The sequence below is a fragment of the Mauremys reevesii genome, linkage group 2 (assembly GCF_016161935.1).
Source record: "Mauremys reevesii isolate NIE-2019 linkage group 2, ASM1616193v1, whole genome shotgun sequence".
NCBI classification, from domain to species: Eukaryota; Metazoa; Chordata; order Testudines; family Geoemydidae; genus Mauremys; species Mauremys reevesii.
In genome coordinates this window covers 220,840,706-220,856,689 of record NC_052624.1, presented here as the reverse complement: position 1 = coordinate 220,856,689, position 15,984 = coordinate 220,840,706, and the positions used below count along the sequence as shown (strand labels likewise).

The following is a 15,984-nucleotide window of genomic DNA, read 5'->3' as shown; positions in this document are numbered from 1 at the left end:
AAGGATGTTGGTGTTGAGTGCTGCAGCATCGGGTCTATCTGCAGCATTCAGTAAAGATAGGGTGACATGTTAAAGAGTCAAGAGAGGATTGTTTTCCCTTTCACTTCTGGGGGTGGGTGGGGGGGTGCGTAAATTGCCGAGCTATGCCCTGACCCACCGCGGACACTGTGTTTGACCCTAGAAGCATTTGGAGCTCAGCCAAGAATGCAAATACTTTTCGGAGACTGCAGGAACTGTGGGATAGCTTGAGTCCTCCAGTCCATGAGCGTCCATTTGATTCTTGGGCTTTCCGTTATGTTTGTCACGCAGCAGTGCGCTGAGCCCCTGCTATGGCGTCTGTCTGGAGATTTTTTAAAAATGATTTTGAATTTCGTCTTCTGTAATGGAGCGCTGATAGAACAGATGTGCATGCCCTTACAGCGATCACATCCGCATGGTCCATGCGGGAGCTCTTTCTTTATTTTGATTTTTAACTGCATCGCCACACGTGCTGATCTGAGCTCCACGCTAGGCAAACAGGAAATATTCAAAAGTTCGCGGGTCTTTTCCTGTCTACCTGGCCACTGCATCCGAGTTCAGATTGCTGTCCAGAGCGGTCAGTGGTGCACTGTGGGATACCGCCCGGAGGCCAATACCGTCGATCTGCGGCCACACTAACCCCAATCCGATATGGTAATACCGATATTAGCGCTACTCCTCTCGTTAGGGAGGAGTACAGAAACCGGTTTAAAGAGCCCTTTATACCGATATAAAGGGCCTCTTAGTGTGGACGGGTGTGGCGTTAAATCGGTTTTACGCTCCTAAAACCGGTTTAAACGCCTAGTGTAGACCAGGCCATAGTGATATTTCAGGCTCTGGCTGAGCCTCTTGGGTAGGGTTATCTGTTGCTTCTGCCAGTTCAGGCCTGCTGGTGCCCTCTGGCGTTGGAGTTGTAGATGGGTTTGCAAGCCCTGGAGTCAGTGCTGGCAACGGTTCTGGTGCTGGTTGCTTTGCCAGTTCCGGTTCTGAGACTGGATTCACTACAGATGTAGCATTCATGGGTAGAAGATCCGATTCCACCACCTCTGTCTGGGTCTCTGGTAACACAGATGGGGTCCTGGTGGACGGCTCAGGAACAGGGATGGGTGTGGAAGCTTGTTTGGCCTGGCTGCGTGTGACCATTCCCACCCTCTTGGCTAGCTTCACATGGTTGGCCAAGTCTTCCCCCAGTAGCATGGGGATGGGATAATTGTCATAGACTGCAAAAGTCCACATTTCTGACCAGCCCTTGTACTGGACAGGCAACTCAGCTGTAGGCAAGTTTAAAGATTTTGACATGAATGGGTGAATTGTCACTTGGGTCTCTGGGTTGATGAATTGGGGATCCACTAAGAATTGGTGGATAGCTGACACTTGTGCCCCAGTGTCCCGCCACACAATAACCTTCTTTCCGCCCACTCTCAAGGTTTCCTTTCGCTCTGAGGGTATTTGAGAGCATCTGGGCCTGGTGTAATGAACTATAATCGGTTGGGGTTCTTGGGGTAGTGGGCCTTTATATGTCCCAGTTCATTACATTTAAAACATCGCCCAGCTGACTGGTCACTGGGCCGAGGTGGGTTGCTGGAGACTGGTGAGGTGGGACAATAAGGTGTCTGGGGCTTTCCTTGGGTTGTAGGTGGGGCCTTGGGTTGCCCCCGGTGATAGGGGCTGGTTTTGGTTTGCTCCCTCTGATATTCGCTCCAACTGCTTGTAGTTTTTTTCTTTTCTGCCACTTCCACCCATTTGGCTCCAATCTCCCCTGCCTCGGTTACAGTTTTGGGCTTCCCATCTAAGATGTACCTTTCTATTTCCTCAGGAACACCCTCTAAGAACTACTCCTTCCTTTCAGGAAGGACAGATCTTCCAGAGATTTAACACTTGCTCCTGATATCCAGGAATCCCAATTCTTTCCAATGTGGTAGGCGTGTCAGGTAAATGACACATCTGGTTTCCACCTTAGGGCTCTGAACCGCCGACGGGCATGCTCAGGTGTTAGCCCCATTCTGATTCTGGCCTTGTTTTGAAAAAGTTTATAATTGTTCATGTGTTCCTTAGGCATTTCAGCCGCCACCTCTGCTAAGGGTCCACTGAGCTGTGGCCTCAGCTCTATCATGTACTGGTCTGTAGAGATGCTGTACCCAAGGCAGACCCTTTCGAAATTTTCTAAGAAGGCCTCAGTATCATCGCCCGCCTTGTAGGTGGGGAATTTTCTGAGATGGGAAGCAGTACCTGGAGAAGGGTTGTTAGGGTTGGCTGGTAAATCCTGCTTAGCCCTTGCTAACTCCAGTGCATGCTTCTGGGCCTCCCTCTGGATCTCCATAGCCCTCTGGTGGTCAGCCTCTTTGGCTTTCTCTTCTCTTTCTCTCTCTTTTTCTTTCTCCTCCATCTCTTTTTCTTTCTCCTCCATAGCTCTTTTGTGGGCAGCCTCATCTCTGGCCATCTGTCTGTCATGTTCCTTTTGGCTCTCCTCAGCCTGGAATTTAGCAAATTCTAGGTGCTGTTGCATAGGTTTCTTTTCTTTGCTTGACATTTTTTCTGCTCTGCCTGAGCTATCTTTGTTTGAGAGGTAAAAAAAAAACAACAGCTTGTAACTTTTTTGTGAATGTAACTGGACTCCTCAGAATGGGAAAGAAACAAGAAAACCTGGTTTGTGACTTGTCTTTTGCAAACTGTTAATTACCCTCCAGCTAAGCCCAGCTGGAAATCCTTTCTAACAAAGCCTTGTTAGAAAAACTTTTATCTGTTTTCCTTCAGGGTATCTCTCCTTCACTGCTTCTCCAGCATCTCAAAGGAGGAAAAAAAAAATCTGGCTAGGTTCCTTTAAAATCCCTCCGCTGCTCACCATGTCATAGGTCTCACCCCCACTCTGAACTTTAGGGTACAGATGTGGGGACCTGCATGGACACTTCTAAGCTTAATTACCAGCTTAGATCTGGTCTCGCTGCCACCATCCAGATTTCTGAGTACCTGGAACACTCTCTTTCCCCCCAAAACCTTCCCCTCCCTGGGTAGCCTTGAGAGACTCCTCCACCAATTCCCTGGTGAGTCCAGGTCCAATTCCCTTGGATCTACAAAACAGGGGAAAAATCAATCAGGTTCTTAAAAAGAAGGCTTTTAATTAAAGAAAAGAAAGGTAAAAGAAAGAAAGAAAAAAAAAACCCTGGGAGACAACATACCAGCTAATCTCACAGACAATAGATTGAAAACACAGGATGTTCCCCTGGGCAAAAACCTTAATACACACAAGAATACCCAATTTGATAATTCCCCTAATTGCACCAAGACAAGTTACAAAAGAAAATAAACATAAACCTATTTATTCTTTCTAAAACTTACTACTCTGATAAGAGGCTGTTTTCTTAATCTTTTTCACTCCGGTTGAAACTGAAACTGACTAAACATAGGAAACTTCCCTCCTTCCTTTTGAAACATCTTGTTCCGCCATTGGTTCCTCTGGTCAGGTGTCAGCTAGGCTAGGTGAACTTCTTAACCCTTTGTAGGTAAAAGAGGCATTAACCCTTAACTATCTGTTTATGACACATCCTAAGAACCCTTCCTCCGTACTCTGGGCTTCCAGAGGCTGAAAACTGAGAAACTGAAAAGTGAACTTATAACAGTGGGGTTTATGTTCCAGTGCATTGTATTTTCTAATTCAAAATTCTGCTATTTCATAAATGTAAATTATTACCTATACATTTAATTATGTTTAATTAAGATAATAGTAGTTAATATACAGGTAGATAACAATAATAGTTTATGGTGTAAGCCCAAGAAGTTCCTGCTAAAACAACTAACTCTGATTTACTAGTGATTATTTCCCACTTAACTGATTTCTCCTTTATCCCAGCTGATTGAGATAAAACATAATTTGGCCTCTAAATTGCCTCTGCCTCTCTTCATTGCTCTGATTCAGTGCACTGAATGATCCACTCCATTGAGCTCGTTATACTGATTATGACATCCAGTTTTATCAGATATGTAATATGTAGCCACAGTTAAAAATGCTGGAGACTTGTATGTGTGTGTGTGTGTGTATGTGTGTGAGAGAGAGTGTTTGGTTGGATTTAATTTTCAATATGTGAATTATGTAATAAGTTTAATGTACCATAATGATCTGTACTGTTTTTGTTTATTGCAGGCCTACAACTGTATCTTAAACTGCTTACTGCAGTGTATGGAGGGAGAGAACAATGTGTTGAAATTCTGAAGAAAGGCAACTTACTGGGTGTTGCACCAGGTGGAGCTAGAGAATCATTCTTTAGTGATGAAAACTACGGTATCTTGTGGGGTAATCGTAAAGGTTTTGCTCAAGTGGCCATAGATGCAAAAGTGGTGAGTGGTCTCCTGCGTGTGTGATGTAAATGTGTAGCCCATTGATTGTTGTGTGTTATATGGCCCTCTCTTTGCCTGAGTCATAAAGGATGCAAGTCTCTCATAGCCTCTAGCTACAAGGCCTGGTCTGACAGGATGCCTAGGACTATGAGTCACCTTGTTACCTCCCTGTCTCCAGCCAGAGGAAGAATTGCTTGTGCTTAACTGGGTTTCAGATCCCTTACACCACCAGTCTGCTAGTCACCCTAAAACTCTCCTCAGGGCAATGGGAGCCCTCACTATGGTTTGCATCCCAGTTCCCAAGCTCTTTTGAAGCATTCCCCTGTGATATTCAGTTCCTGTCACTAGCTATTGACAGTAATACCTGGTTTGCTATCATCAAGAGAACAGTGTACATGCCAACTTGTTTGAGTCAAGTGAGGATTGGCGCTTATATAACATCACAGCACTGAGATATATTTATAATGAAAACAATCATAAGTTTATTATCCAAGATTTCAGAGAGAGAGAGTAAGGATAATGATGGAAACAGAAAGGTTACATATAAAACAAAATCCCTATATGCTTTCTAGAGACTAAACTTAACTTTAACAGGCTAACCATCTGTCTAAAAGCAGTCATTTCTCACCGAAATGTCCTTTACAGTGCTCCCAACCAGGGCAGGTTGGGATCTCATTTTCATGAATGTAATCATATTGCCCAATTATATCCTCAGATGCAGGAAAAAGAGGTGTCCTTTTGCCTTCTCCTTATATCCTTCCAAATCCATTGTTTGTCCCCAGAGTATGGATCTCTCTTTTTCCCTGGTGTGCTGACTTCATGTTAACTTCACATCCTTATGTTGACTTGGTATGCAAACAGGGATTCCATTGTGTTGTTTCCAAGGATGTCAATTAATTGCAGTACCCTGACGTGCTAAACTAAAAAAAAATTAATCACGATTAAAAAAATTAATCGTGATTAATCACAGTTTTAATCATACTGTTAAACAATAGAACACCAATTGACATTTATTAAACATTTTTGGATGTTTTTCTACATTTTCAAATATATTGATTTCAATTACAACACAAAATACAAAGTGTACAGTGCTCACTTTAAATTATAATTTATTACAAATATTTGAATTGTAAAAAACAAAATAAATAATATTTTTCAATTCACCTCATACAAATACCATAGTGCAATCTCTCTATCGTGAAAGTGCAATTTACAAATGTAGATTTTTTTTTTTTGGTTACATAACTGCACTCAAAAACAAAACAATGTAAAACTTCAGAGCCTACAGGTCCACTCAGTTGTACTTATTGTTCAGCCAATCTCTAAGATATACAAGTTGTTTACAGTTATGGGAGATAATGCTGCCCCCTTCTTATTTACAGTGTTACCTGAAAGTGAGAACAGGCATTTGCATGGCACTTTTGTAGCCGGTGTTGCATGGTATTTACATGCCAGATATACTAAACATTCATATGCCCTTTCATGCTTTGGCCACAATTCAGAGGACATGCATCCGTGCTGATGATGCTCGTTAAAAAAAAAGAAGCATTAATTAAATTAGTGATTGAACTCCTTGGAGGAGAATGTAATGTCTCCTGCTCTGTGTTTTACCCACATTCTGCCATATATTTCATGTTATAGCAGTCTCGAATGATGACTCAGCACATGTTGTTACTTTTAAGAACACTTTCACTGCAGATTTGACAAGCCACAAAGAATGTACCAATGTGAGATTTCTAGAGATAGCTACTGCACTCAACCCAAGATTTAAGAATCTGAAGCGTCTTCCAAACTCTGAGAGGGATGAGTTGTGGAGCATGCTTTCAGAAGTCTTAAAAGAGCAACACTTTGATGCGGAAACTACAGAACCCGAGCAACCAAAAAAGAAAATCAACCTTCCGCTGGTAGCATCTGACTCAGATGATGAAAATGAATGCACGTCAGTCTGCACTGCTTTGAATCATTGTCGAGCAGAACCCATCATCAGCATGGATGCATGTCCTCTGGACTGGTGGTTGAAGCATGAAGGGACATATGATTCTTTAGTGCAGGGATGGCCATTCTGTGGCTGGCGAGCCACATGTGGCTCTTTTACCATTAAAGTGCAGCTTGCAAGCCCTCCATGCAGCCCCCACTTCTCCACCTACCAGACTGGGAGGCGGGAGCTCTGGTCCTCTGCCTTGCAGTGGGGTGGTGAGGTAAGCGCTTCTGTCCAGCAGGGAAGGGGGTCTAGGGGCTTCATCCCTGCAGGGTGCACCATCTCCCAGCAGGTGTGCCCTGGCTCTCACACTTCTGAAGATTGTCATATGCAGCTCGGAGGACCAGTAAATTTGGTCAGCCCTGCTTTAGTGCATCTGGCACGTAAATATATTGCGACGCCAGCTACAAGACGCCATGTGTTCTCACTTTCAGGTGACATTGTAAACAAGAAGCTGGCAGCATTATCTCCTGCAAAAGTAAACAAACTAGTTTGTCTGAGCGATTAGCTGAACAAGAAGTAGGATTGAGTGGACTTGTAGGCTCTAAAGTTTCACATTGTTTTATTTTTGAGTGCAGTTTTTTTGTATATAATTCTACATTTGTAAGTTCAACTTTCATAATAAAGAGATTGCACGAGAGTACTTGTATTATGTGAACTGAAAAATTATATTTCTTTTGTTTTTTACAGTGCAAATATTTATAATAAAAAATGAAGTGAGCACTGTACACTTTGTACTTTGTGTTGTAATTGAAATCAATATATTTGAAAATGTAGAAAACATCAAAAAATATTTAAATAAATGGTATTGTATTGTTTAACAGCGCTATTAATTGTGTGATTAATCACAATTAATTATTTAATCGTTTGAAGCCCGAATCAGAACCCTTTTAAACAAAAACCTACATTAAAACATGTAGTCTATTGTAATCCCACAACAATGTGAAGCTTTAGCAGAAGATATATTTTGTAAACCAGATTATTGTATATAAAAGAAATATAATGGATCTCCCCCAGAAAAGGAATAGTATTGAGGAGAGACTTACTTTGTATGCTTCAAGCAGTGTTTCTCCAAGATTTCATTTTAGGATGTAGCTAAGCCATTGAATAGCTTCAATGTGTGTCCCGAGGGCCCTATGTGATCCCAAATGGAGCATCTGATTCTGCAGTGGTCTGTGTGTTTGAACTGTTGTCTACATCAGAGTTTCCTATGCCACATTTCACAGGTCAGAGACAAAGCATACCTGCCAATAGTGGGGGGATGGAGTGAGGATGGTAGCTTCAGCAGATGTTACTGAGCATGCTCAGTCTGTGTGAACATGCTCAGTACAAGCCAAGCAGCAACTCTGGTGGGGCATGTGACCCCACGTGCCTCCTCACTCATCGCCTCTGTCACACAGAACTGATGAAGTGGGTGAGGTATCATCTTTTATTAGACCAACTTCTGTTGGTGAGACAAGCTTTTTAGCTATTAACAGATTTCTTCCTCAGGTCTGGGAAAGGTACTTAGGGAGTCACAGATAAATACAAGATCAAACAGACAGAATATGTGCTAACTACTTATGCTAAACTAAGGAATCATTCAAGGTGAAGTGGCCCGTTAACATCCCTGTAGTGATAGGACAAAAAGGGGGCTAGTGGATTACAGATTGTTATAATAAGCCATAAATCCAGTGTCTTTATTAAGACCATGATTTTTAGTGTTAAGCAAAGTTATAAATTTAAATTCAATATTATGAAAAAAATAAAGAGCTTGAGTCAAATGCCAGCAGAGTAGAATGAAGAATTCTTTTGATGAATATTTGTTTACAATGTACAAGAGTAGGCTGTCACAGGGATGTTGCACAAGAAATACATTCACTGTTAAGGTGTGGTCTACACTATAACAAAATTTCAGAACCTCTGGTCTAATTTATGTCTCTGATAAACCTCTTGGGATAGGAACTAAGGGGGAAAAAACATTCTGTATCATCGCATGTGGGTTATTGGGTCTCAATCTATAATAATAATAATGAAGGAGCTGTCACAACATAAGGTTTAGGAAGGATATTTGCTTTGAGGTGATCTGATCTCAATGTATGCTTCAGAGAGATGATAACCTGCAACATTTGAGAGAAAAATAATTTTCTGAAAAGTTACAACTTCTTAAAACTATTTTAAATATTAAAGGCATTAGAAAGTAAACATTCAATTAGGCAAGGGCATCCTTTCTTCTTGCCCCCTCCCCTGATATTTGCAAGAGTTTCATAATACAAATGAGACTCTTAAATTGCATAGTCTGTGTAAGTTTTCTATAGGACTTGTGCTGCATTTTAGTATCTGCTTCCAAGATTTTGTTACCAAAATAATATCTATATCTGGATGGTTTTTTGTCTAACTCACTAGTATTCTGACTTCTTAGGCACTGAAAAAAAATTGCTGAACAGGACTCTTGAAACTGATAATTTTGATATCTGTGGAATTATTTTTTCTTCTTCTAAGTATTATTCTGTCAGTGTTTTACTGTTCATCGTGATGATAATGAATACATGTGATTTAAGAGACAGAGAGTCCTATGGCACCTTATAGACTAACATGACATGCGTCTGACAAAGAGGGTATTCACCCACAAAAGCTCATGCTCCAATACGTCTGTTAGTCTATAAGGTGCCATAGGACTCTCTGTCGCTTTTTACAGATCCAGACTAACATGGGTACCCCTCTGATTCATGTGATTTAGGTTCTAAGAACCCTCAGAAAATGGAGCCTCACTTGGTAAATAACTAGCTGTAGTTTTAAGTGACAAACATGTGACTCCTTTTGAGTTTCTAGTCATGATAACTTATCTGTTTCATTTTGATTTAATGGAATGGTAAAGTTGACTATAACCACAATATAGAGATGCAAAATGACTCTATTCAAAGCTGATGCAAGATTTAAAAGAAAAAAATGAGGCTGAACTATTGTCCATAGTCTTACCACTTCTTTTCCTTATTTCTTAGCCCATCATCCCTTTGTTTACTCAGAATATTCGGGAAGTCTGTAGAACATTTGGAACAACATGTAAGATTTACTTCATATGTAGCTTTTCAAATTCATAGAGTTTTCTTTTATTTATATTTTCAAAATCAACTGTTTCTGGGAAATACTCATCTTGTGAATTTCTTTCTAAACTTTTGTTCTCTTCTAACTCTGGTAACTGTTTCTTGTGATGTATACTCTTCTGGGTTATCTAATCTTAATATGTATTTATTGGACTAGGTATTAATTGTGCTTTACATGGTGACACATCTTAAACTGGTACTTGGTATGCATGAGGTAATGGAAGCAAAGATTATTATTTTCAAGGTTATGTGCCCTGAATATTGTTTGACCTTCATGTTGCCTTTAACCAAATCACTTAAGATTTGTTAGTTACAATTAGACACCATTTTGATTCAGGGACTCTGCCAGCTTCTAAGCTTATCTACTATCTCTCAAAATGTACCCTCCCTTGTTTTTTTTTTAATTCACAGGGTTTATTAGGTGGTTGAATGAACGTTTTCAATTGCCATTCGCTCCTGAATATGGATGGTTCCCAGTCAAACTTTGCACATATATTGGAGATCCCATTCCCTATGATCCAAATATAACAGCTACGGAACTAGTTGAAAAGGTAAGTTGGCTCTTCTCTTTGAAACTTCAGGGAACCTACAGTCTTAGTTTAAATGATGTTACTTAGGTGTGAAATATTTAACATCAAATTCTGTGTCTACTGGTTTCTTATGAAGTAAAACTTTCTTACAGTACATTGGTCATCTTAAATAGTGTATTGTTATTCAATAACATATCTCTGGCTAAAATATCATTTTCTCCAGTCCAGACAACACTATCTTACACTGTTAGACTCCTCCACAGATTTGTGCATTGTTCTGTCTCATCACTATCCTCCCTGGCCCTCTCCCTCAATACTTTATACCAGAGGTTTCTGGACTGTGTTCTGTGGATCACTTGCTGTTAGTCTGTGAAGAGTTGGCTGATCACAAGGTCCTGGCTGTGGACCTTGTTTCCAGATGGTAAACTGCCTCAAAAGGAGCTAAAATACATTAAATTATTTAAATTGAAGTAAATAAATAACTTTTACAAATGTGCATGAAAGGCTCTAGTGCCCTAACACATAACTGATATTACAGCAAACCCCCAGCAGTATTAAAACAATCATTCAGAGAGGAAATATGCCTTCCACCAACCCACAAAAGAGCTTTCCATGCATTCATAGATTTAGACAGTATACTTAGTATTATAGAATATCAGGGTTGGAAGGGACCTCAGGAGGTCATCTAGTCCAATCCCCTGCTCAAAGCAGGACCAACACCAGCTAAATCATCCCAGCCAGGGCTTTGTCAAGCCGGGCCTTAAAAACCTCTAAGGATGGAGATTCCACCACCTCCCTAGGTAACCCATTCCAGTGCTTCACTACCCTCCTAGCCAGCCCTCTCCAAACCCCCCATCTAACAGATATCTGGCAGTGTGCCTAGAAGGTCACCAAATCTGTGCTATTTTTGACTGATGGAGAGCAAGCTCTAGAGTCTTAGAGCCATCACAGAGAGCATCCTGCTATCCAAAACTCTGTCTTATAGTGAAAGGGATTCAGCTTGAGTGCCTCTGGTGACCACAGTTGTGGCACTATGGCTGGGGGAGAGAGGCTGGCTGGCCTTACCATGAGACGAACTGAGGCGGTTGCCTCAGGTGCCAGACTCTGGTGGGGGCGCCACTAGGACCCAGAGTGTAGAACAGGGGTAGGCAACCTATGGCACGCTTGCCGAAGGTGGCACGCGAGCTGATTTTCAGTGGCACTCACACTGCCCGGGTCCTGACTACCAGTCTGGGGGGCTCTGCATTTTAATTTAATTTTAAATGAAGCTTCTTAAACATTTTTAAAACCTTATTTACTTTACATACAACAATCGTTTAGTTATATATTATAGACTTATAGAAAGAGACCTTCTAAAAACGTTAAAATGTATTACTGGCACACGGAACCTTAAATTAGAGTGAATAAATGAAAACTCGGCACACCACTTCTGAAAGGTTGCCAGCCTCTGGTGTAGAAAATTGTGTCTACAGCTGGTGCATATGTATTCTCTAGATGCACAGAGATGGTGGAGTGCTGTGCTGGAGGAAGTAGGGCACAAGAGACATAACAGGCAAGCAGGAGAAAAGGTGAGAGGGAATAATAGAAAGCAGCAGGAGCTGCAGGGAGAGAGAGGAGGAGGAGCCTCTTATGTACCTCTCTAGCACCCCAGGAGCCTGGATTGATTAATACCAGCTTCTCAGGGAGCTTCCTGTTTCCTGCTGCTTCCCTGAACCCACTTGAGGAGGACAGGCAGTCAGCTAAAGTAATAGGAGCCAGTTAGGCCCTTAAGACACTGATATCTTCCCTCACTCAGGCCCTGCTACCAGCCTGCTTATTTGTCCCCTTCAATTGAGTGTTGAGAGCCACTATAGCTGGCACAGACCAGCAGTCATGAGTGAAAGAAGAAAACGCCCTGCTGGGGCAGCATTCAGAAGAAGAAAGCAAGCAAAGGAAGCTCTTCTATCTAAGCAGGAAGGAGCTCTCCTGAGATACATAGACACAAATGTGCTGGAGCCTTTCATATTGCTAAAAATAGCAGTGTAAACATGGGAGGCACTGCTTGGGCATGTAGAGAGCCCATGTATGTAGCCTGAGGGTTCTGGCATGCAGGGCACTCTGCTCTATCCACCTAAGCTGTGCCTCATTGTCTACACTGCTGTTTATCTCTATGCTAGCTAGGTGTGCATTGTCCCCACTCGTGTGTACTAAGTCTGTGTATAACAAAAAACGTTTATTAAGAACAGAAAAGAAAAATTCTGCAATAATTATTCAAAAGTATGCAAACCATAAGTAAACCCCTACCCTGCAGTATCTTGGACAGTAGTCCTTTGCCTCAATTTTGGTGTGAAATTCCAACAGACAAATGTCCCTTTAACACATCACTTCTCTTTCCCTCTGTTGCACCCACTCACTGGTTGTCTGAGGTCAGCCAAGTCCCAGAATTCAGGGGGGTTCATGTGGGTTCACCTCCCTCATGTGGGGGCAGAGTGGGGGTCGAGCAATGCCTCTGCTCACCTTACCACTGTCACTTCCACCTTTGCGGCTGTTCACCGCTGTCTCTGCTGCTGCATGCCACTCACTGACACCTCTGCCGCTAGCTGCAATGCCATGTTCTGAGATTTTACCACTTCTTACTGATTTTAGGTCTTAGTGATTTCACTGGGGAGTGAGGAACTCTGCTGCTGCATCCTCTGTTGTCTTTCATTGCAATGCTGTCCCTATGTCACATCTAAGATTCAGCCCCCTAGAACTGCCCATCATTGATTTCACCTCTGGTGATCACTGAGGAGGAACAAGGACTCTAAGGCCACGTCTACGCATCAAAGTTTGATTCACATATTATGTTGGTGTAAAGCCACCACAGTTAATATATTGCTTGTGCATACACACTTGGCTGCTTGTGGCAGCACTTTGTGTACTCACCAGGGGTTCCTGTGTCAATGCAAACTGTGGTGCACAGCGGGTAGGTATCTGTGTGTGCCATATACCACGTTCTGGCACAATGCTTTTTGGGAATTTTGGAAATGTGTTGTGGGGCACACATGAGTGTGACCAGGATCCCAAGGGGGCTATGCTGTGATTGCTCAATCAGGGAAAACTGCAAAGAAGGGGGCAGATGATCCCCAAAACTGGTGGTTACTCTACTACTTAGATTTACCAAGCCAGCAACAAAACAGCATCTACAATACCTTATTGGTTACCCAGAAGCCAAAACACCGTTCCCTTAAAGCAACCCAGCCTTGAGCTCCCACACAGACAGCCAAGTCAAGTACAACAAGAAAATCTTGTTCATCATACGAAAAGCCCTACCAATCCCAAAGGATCAGACACATTACCCCCTAGGTCAATGAATATTTCAGATCTTACCCAAATACACACTTACAGCCAATTCTTATTAACTAAACTAAAATGTATTTAAAAAGAAAAGAGAGTATTGGTTAAAAGATCATTATATGTACAAAAATGAATAGAGTTCTTAGGTCAGTTTCATAGTAGAGATAGAGAGCTTTAGAGTTGCAAAGAGTCTTTTTCAGAATCAGTTTATCAGGTTATAGTCCAATGTCCATATTCAATATCAGGGTAATGCAGAGTGGCACTGGAGACCACAGTTTTGTGACTCAAACTTCCGCTGATGAAACTTAAGCAGATTTGAGATGATTTGGGACTGGCTAGCCTGCAATGGAGTCTCTAAATTATCCTGGCTCTCTGCATAACTGGACCCCCCACACCCTTGCCACATGTCACTCCTCCTCCATGCTGTTAATGGCCAGGGTCTGTTTATTGCGTGTATTGGAGATATCCACAGTGGTTTGCAGGGTGCTGGTAGAGTTCCCTCCAAGAATGGCATGTAGTTCATTGTAAAAGCAGCAGGTCTGCAGCTCAGCACCAGGTTGACTGTTGGCCTCCCCAGCCTTGTGATATGCCTGCTGCAATTGCTTCACTTTCACGTGGCACTGCAGCTGATCCATGTTGTACCCCTTCACCTGAATCCACTGTGCAATCTTCTCTTAGATGCCCATGTTTCTATGGCTGGTCCATAGCTATTCCTGCACAGTCTTTTCTCCCCACAGGCCAGGAGCGTGTCTATTCCAGGCAGAAGCGTGTCTAGAGCATGTAACTGGTATGTTTGGTTGGGCAGTTGCACCAATGAGGAAGACCTGTTAGGTGTGCTCACCAAGCTGGACAATCAGGAAAAGGCATTTAAAAAATATGCAGGGATTTAAAGTTGGGAGAGGGGGAGGGCTATGGCTTCCAGTCTCTATGACCCCCTGGGCAGTGGAATTCACAATTATGACCAGAGTGGTCACTGTTGGGCATTATGAGATAGCTCCGGGAGGACAGTTAGGTTCAACATAACTCACACACTCTTTACACTTGCACTGTGTCAACTATGGCTCACCATAACAGGGTGCTTACATCAGTGGGATACAAATTGGAGTATAGACACATGAACAAATAGGTTGACACAAGACAGCTTACATCAACCTAACTTTGTAGTGCAAACCAGGTCTAAAGTGAGTCTGATCTGCTCTGTCTTTAAACATGGGGGGGAGAGGGGGGTGGAAGCCAAATGGTATCTAAGGCTCTTTAAACAGAGTCCTCACTATCAGACAAGAACACCTATCTCCCTTCCAACTTGCACTTGGATTTGACATCACTATCTCCTGCGTAGTGAGTGAGGTTCTGGTTAGGATGACCCACTCAATTAGGGGATATCAAGTACAGTTCTGCTGCCCTTTGGACATATAAAAAGGATAATATTTCATTAGCTCGTGCATTAAAGACTAAAGTGAACTTTAATCCAAAACAGCCAAAGCCAATCACTTTGGCAAAGCAAATCTGTCTTCTGTGACTTAGGAAAAGTGAGTCTGTGCAAATCTGGTCTACTCCTGAGATCATCTCCCTCAGTTACTCAGTTGAGGCCAGGGAAATGCTCATTCAGACCCTCGTTTACATTTGCATCATAATGCTTTTCCCTGAGGCAGTTTCTGCAATCTTTTTCTGCTCTTATTTTCTATGGGGGCTAAAGAGACTGTATTATTATTTCTTCTTTCCTCCTGCTTTTTATCCTCTTCTATTTTGTGGTATATTTAGATTCCACAGTGACAAGTACAGCATAAAATGTCTTGAGAGGCAGAAGACAGCTGAGGAGCTGCACAAAGTGGTTTCTAAAATAAAAAATGACTTCAAATGCAGGCCTGACTCCCAGGAGGAAGAAAATATCTTTTCTATTCCTAGGTTCTCAGGGGATGGATCACTTGATGATTACCTGTTCTGTTCATTCTCTCTGGGGCACCTGGCACTGGCCACTGTTGGAAGATAGGATACTGGGCTAGATGGACCTTTGGTCTGACCCAGTAGGGCCATTCTTATGTTCTTATGTTCCAGACTGAGCCACTTACTTGGATGTGGGAATATCGGAGCAGCTACATTCCTCCACCAACATAAACTTAATTTCAGTCACTTAAAAATTCAGAGAATTATTTGCTTTCCCTTAGATTCAGATCATCAATATCCTGTCTTCTCTTCCCCTTCACCACCACCATCACTGAGGAGAAGGACCTCCTGAATGTACAATTGGAAAAGCTAGGGAGAGGAAAGAAACAGAATTACGTTAGAATCTCCCCTCTCTCTGCAGTACCTGCCCTTCCTCAACACACATTAACTTCCCAAAGTCCCTCAGGCCTGAGCACCCAGAGTCCCCTGGACATGCTGAGAAATCTGATTCAGGTGACCCAAGCATGGCTTTTGGCACCATTACACAAGAGTCATTGCTCCACTATGGTTGGAGGCATGTAGCCAAAAAGAATTTGTCCATCCATTCATCCACAGGAAGACACTTCCAAAAAGAAGGAAAAAGGAAACACAACTTACCCTAAACCCAATGAGAGGAATAATTAAAGAGGACTGAGAATTAACTGTAATGTGAAAAAACACATTGTGCTTTTATAAATTTCCAAAAAATAAATCCGACCTTGTTCTGTCATATAAGATAGATGCAGAGGCCAAAGAGAAAGTCCACAAAGGAAAGGGTGATTTCTTTTCAAAGGAACGAGGGGAA

At 42.2% G+C, this 15,984-nt stretch overlaps 1 protein-coding gene across 2 annotated transcripts in view; it reads left to right on the top strand.

The window, feature by feature from the left end:
* Positions 1–15,984, top strand: part of LOC120399366 (transmembrane protein 68-like) — a 47,771-nt gene that overhangs the window by 27,732 nt on the left and 4,055 nt on the right. For both annotated transcript variants that reach the window (XM_039527552.1, XM_039527553.1), the window contains exons 3-5: positions 4,157–4,350; positions 9,310–9,370; positions 9,823–9,962. In XM_039527552.1, the coding sequence (XP_039383486.1) occupies positions 4,157–4,350; positions 9,310–9,370; positions 9,823–9,962 (395 nt within the window). The remainder of the gene's footprint in view (positions 1–4,156; positions 4,351–9,309; positions 9,371–9,822; positions 9,963–15,984) is intronic.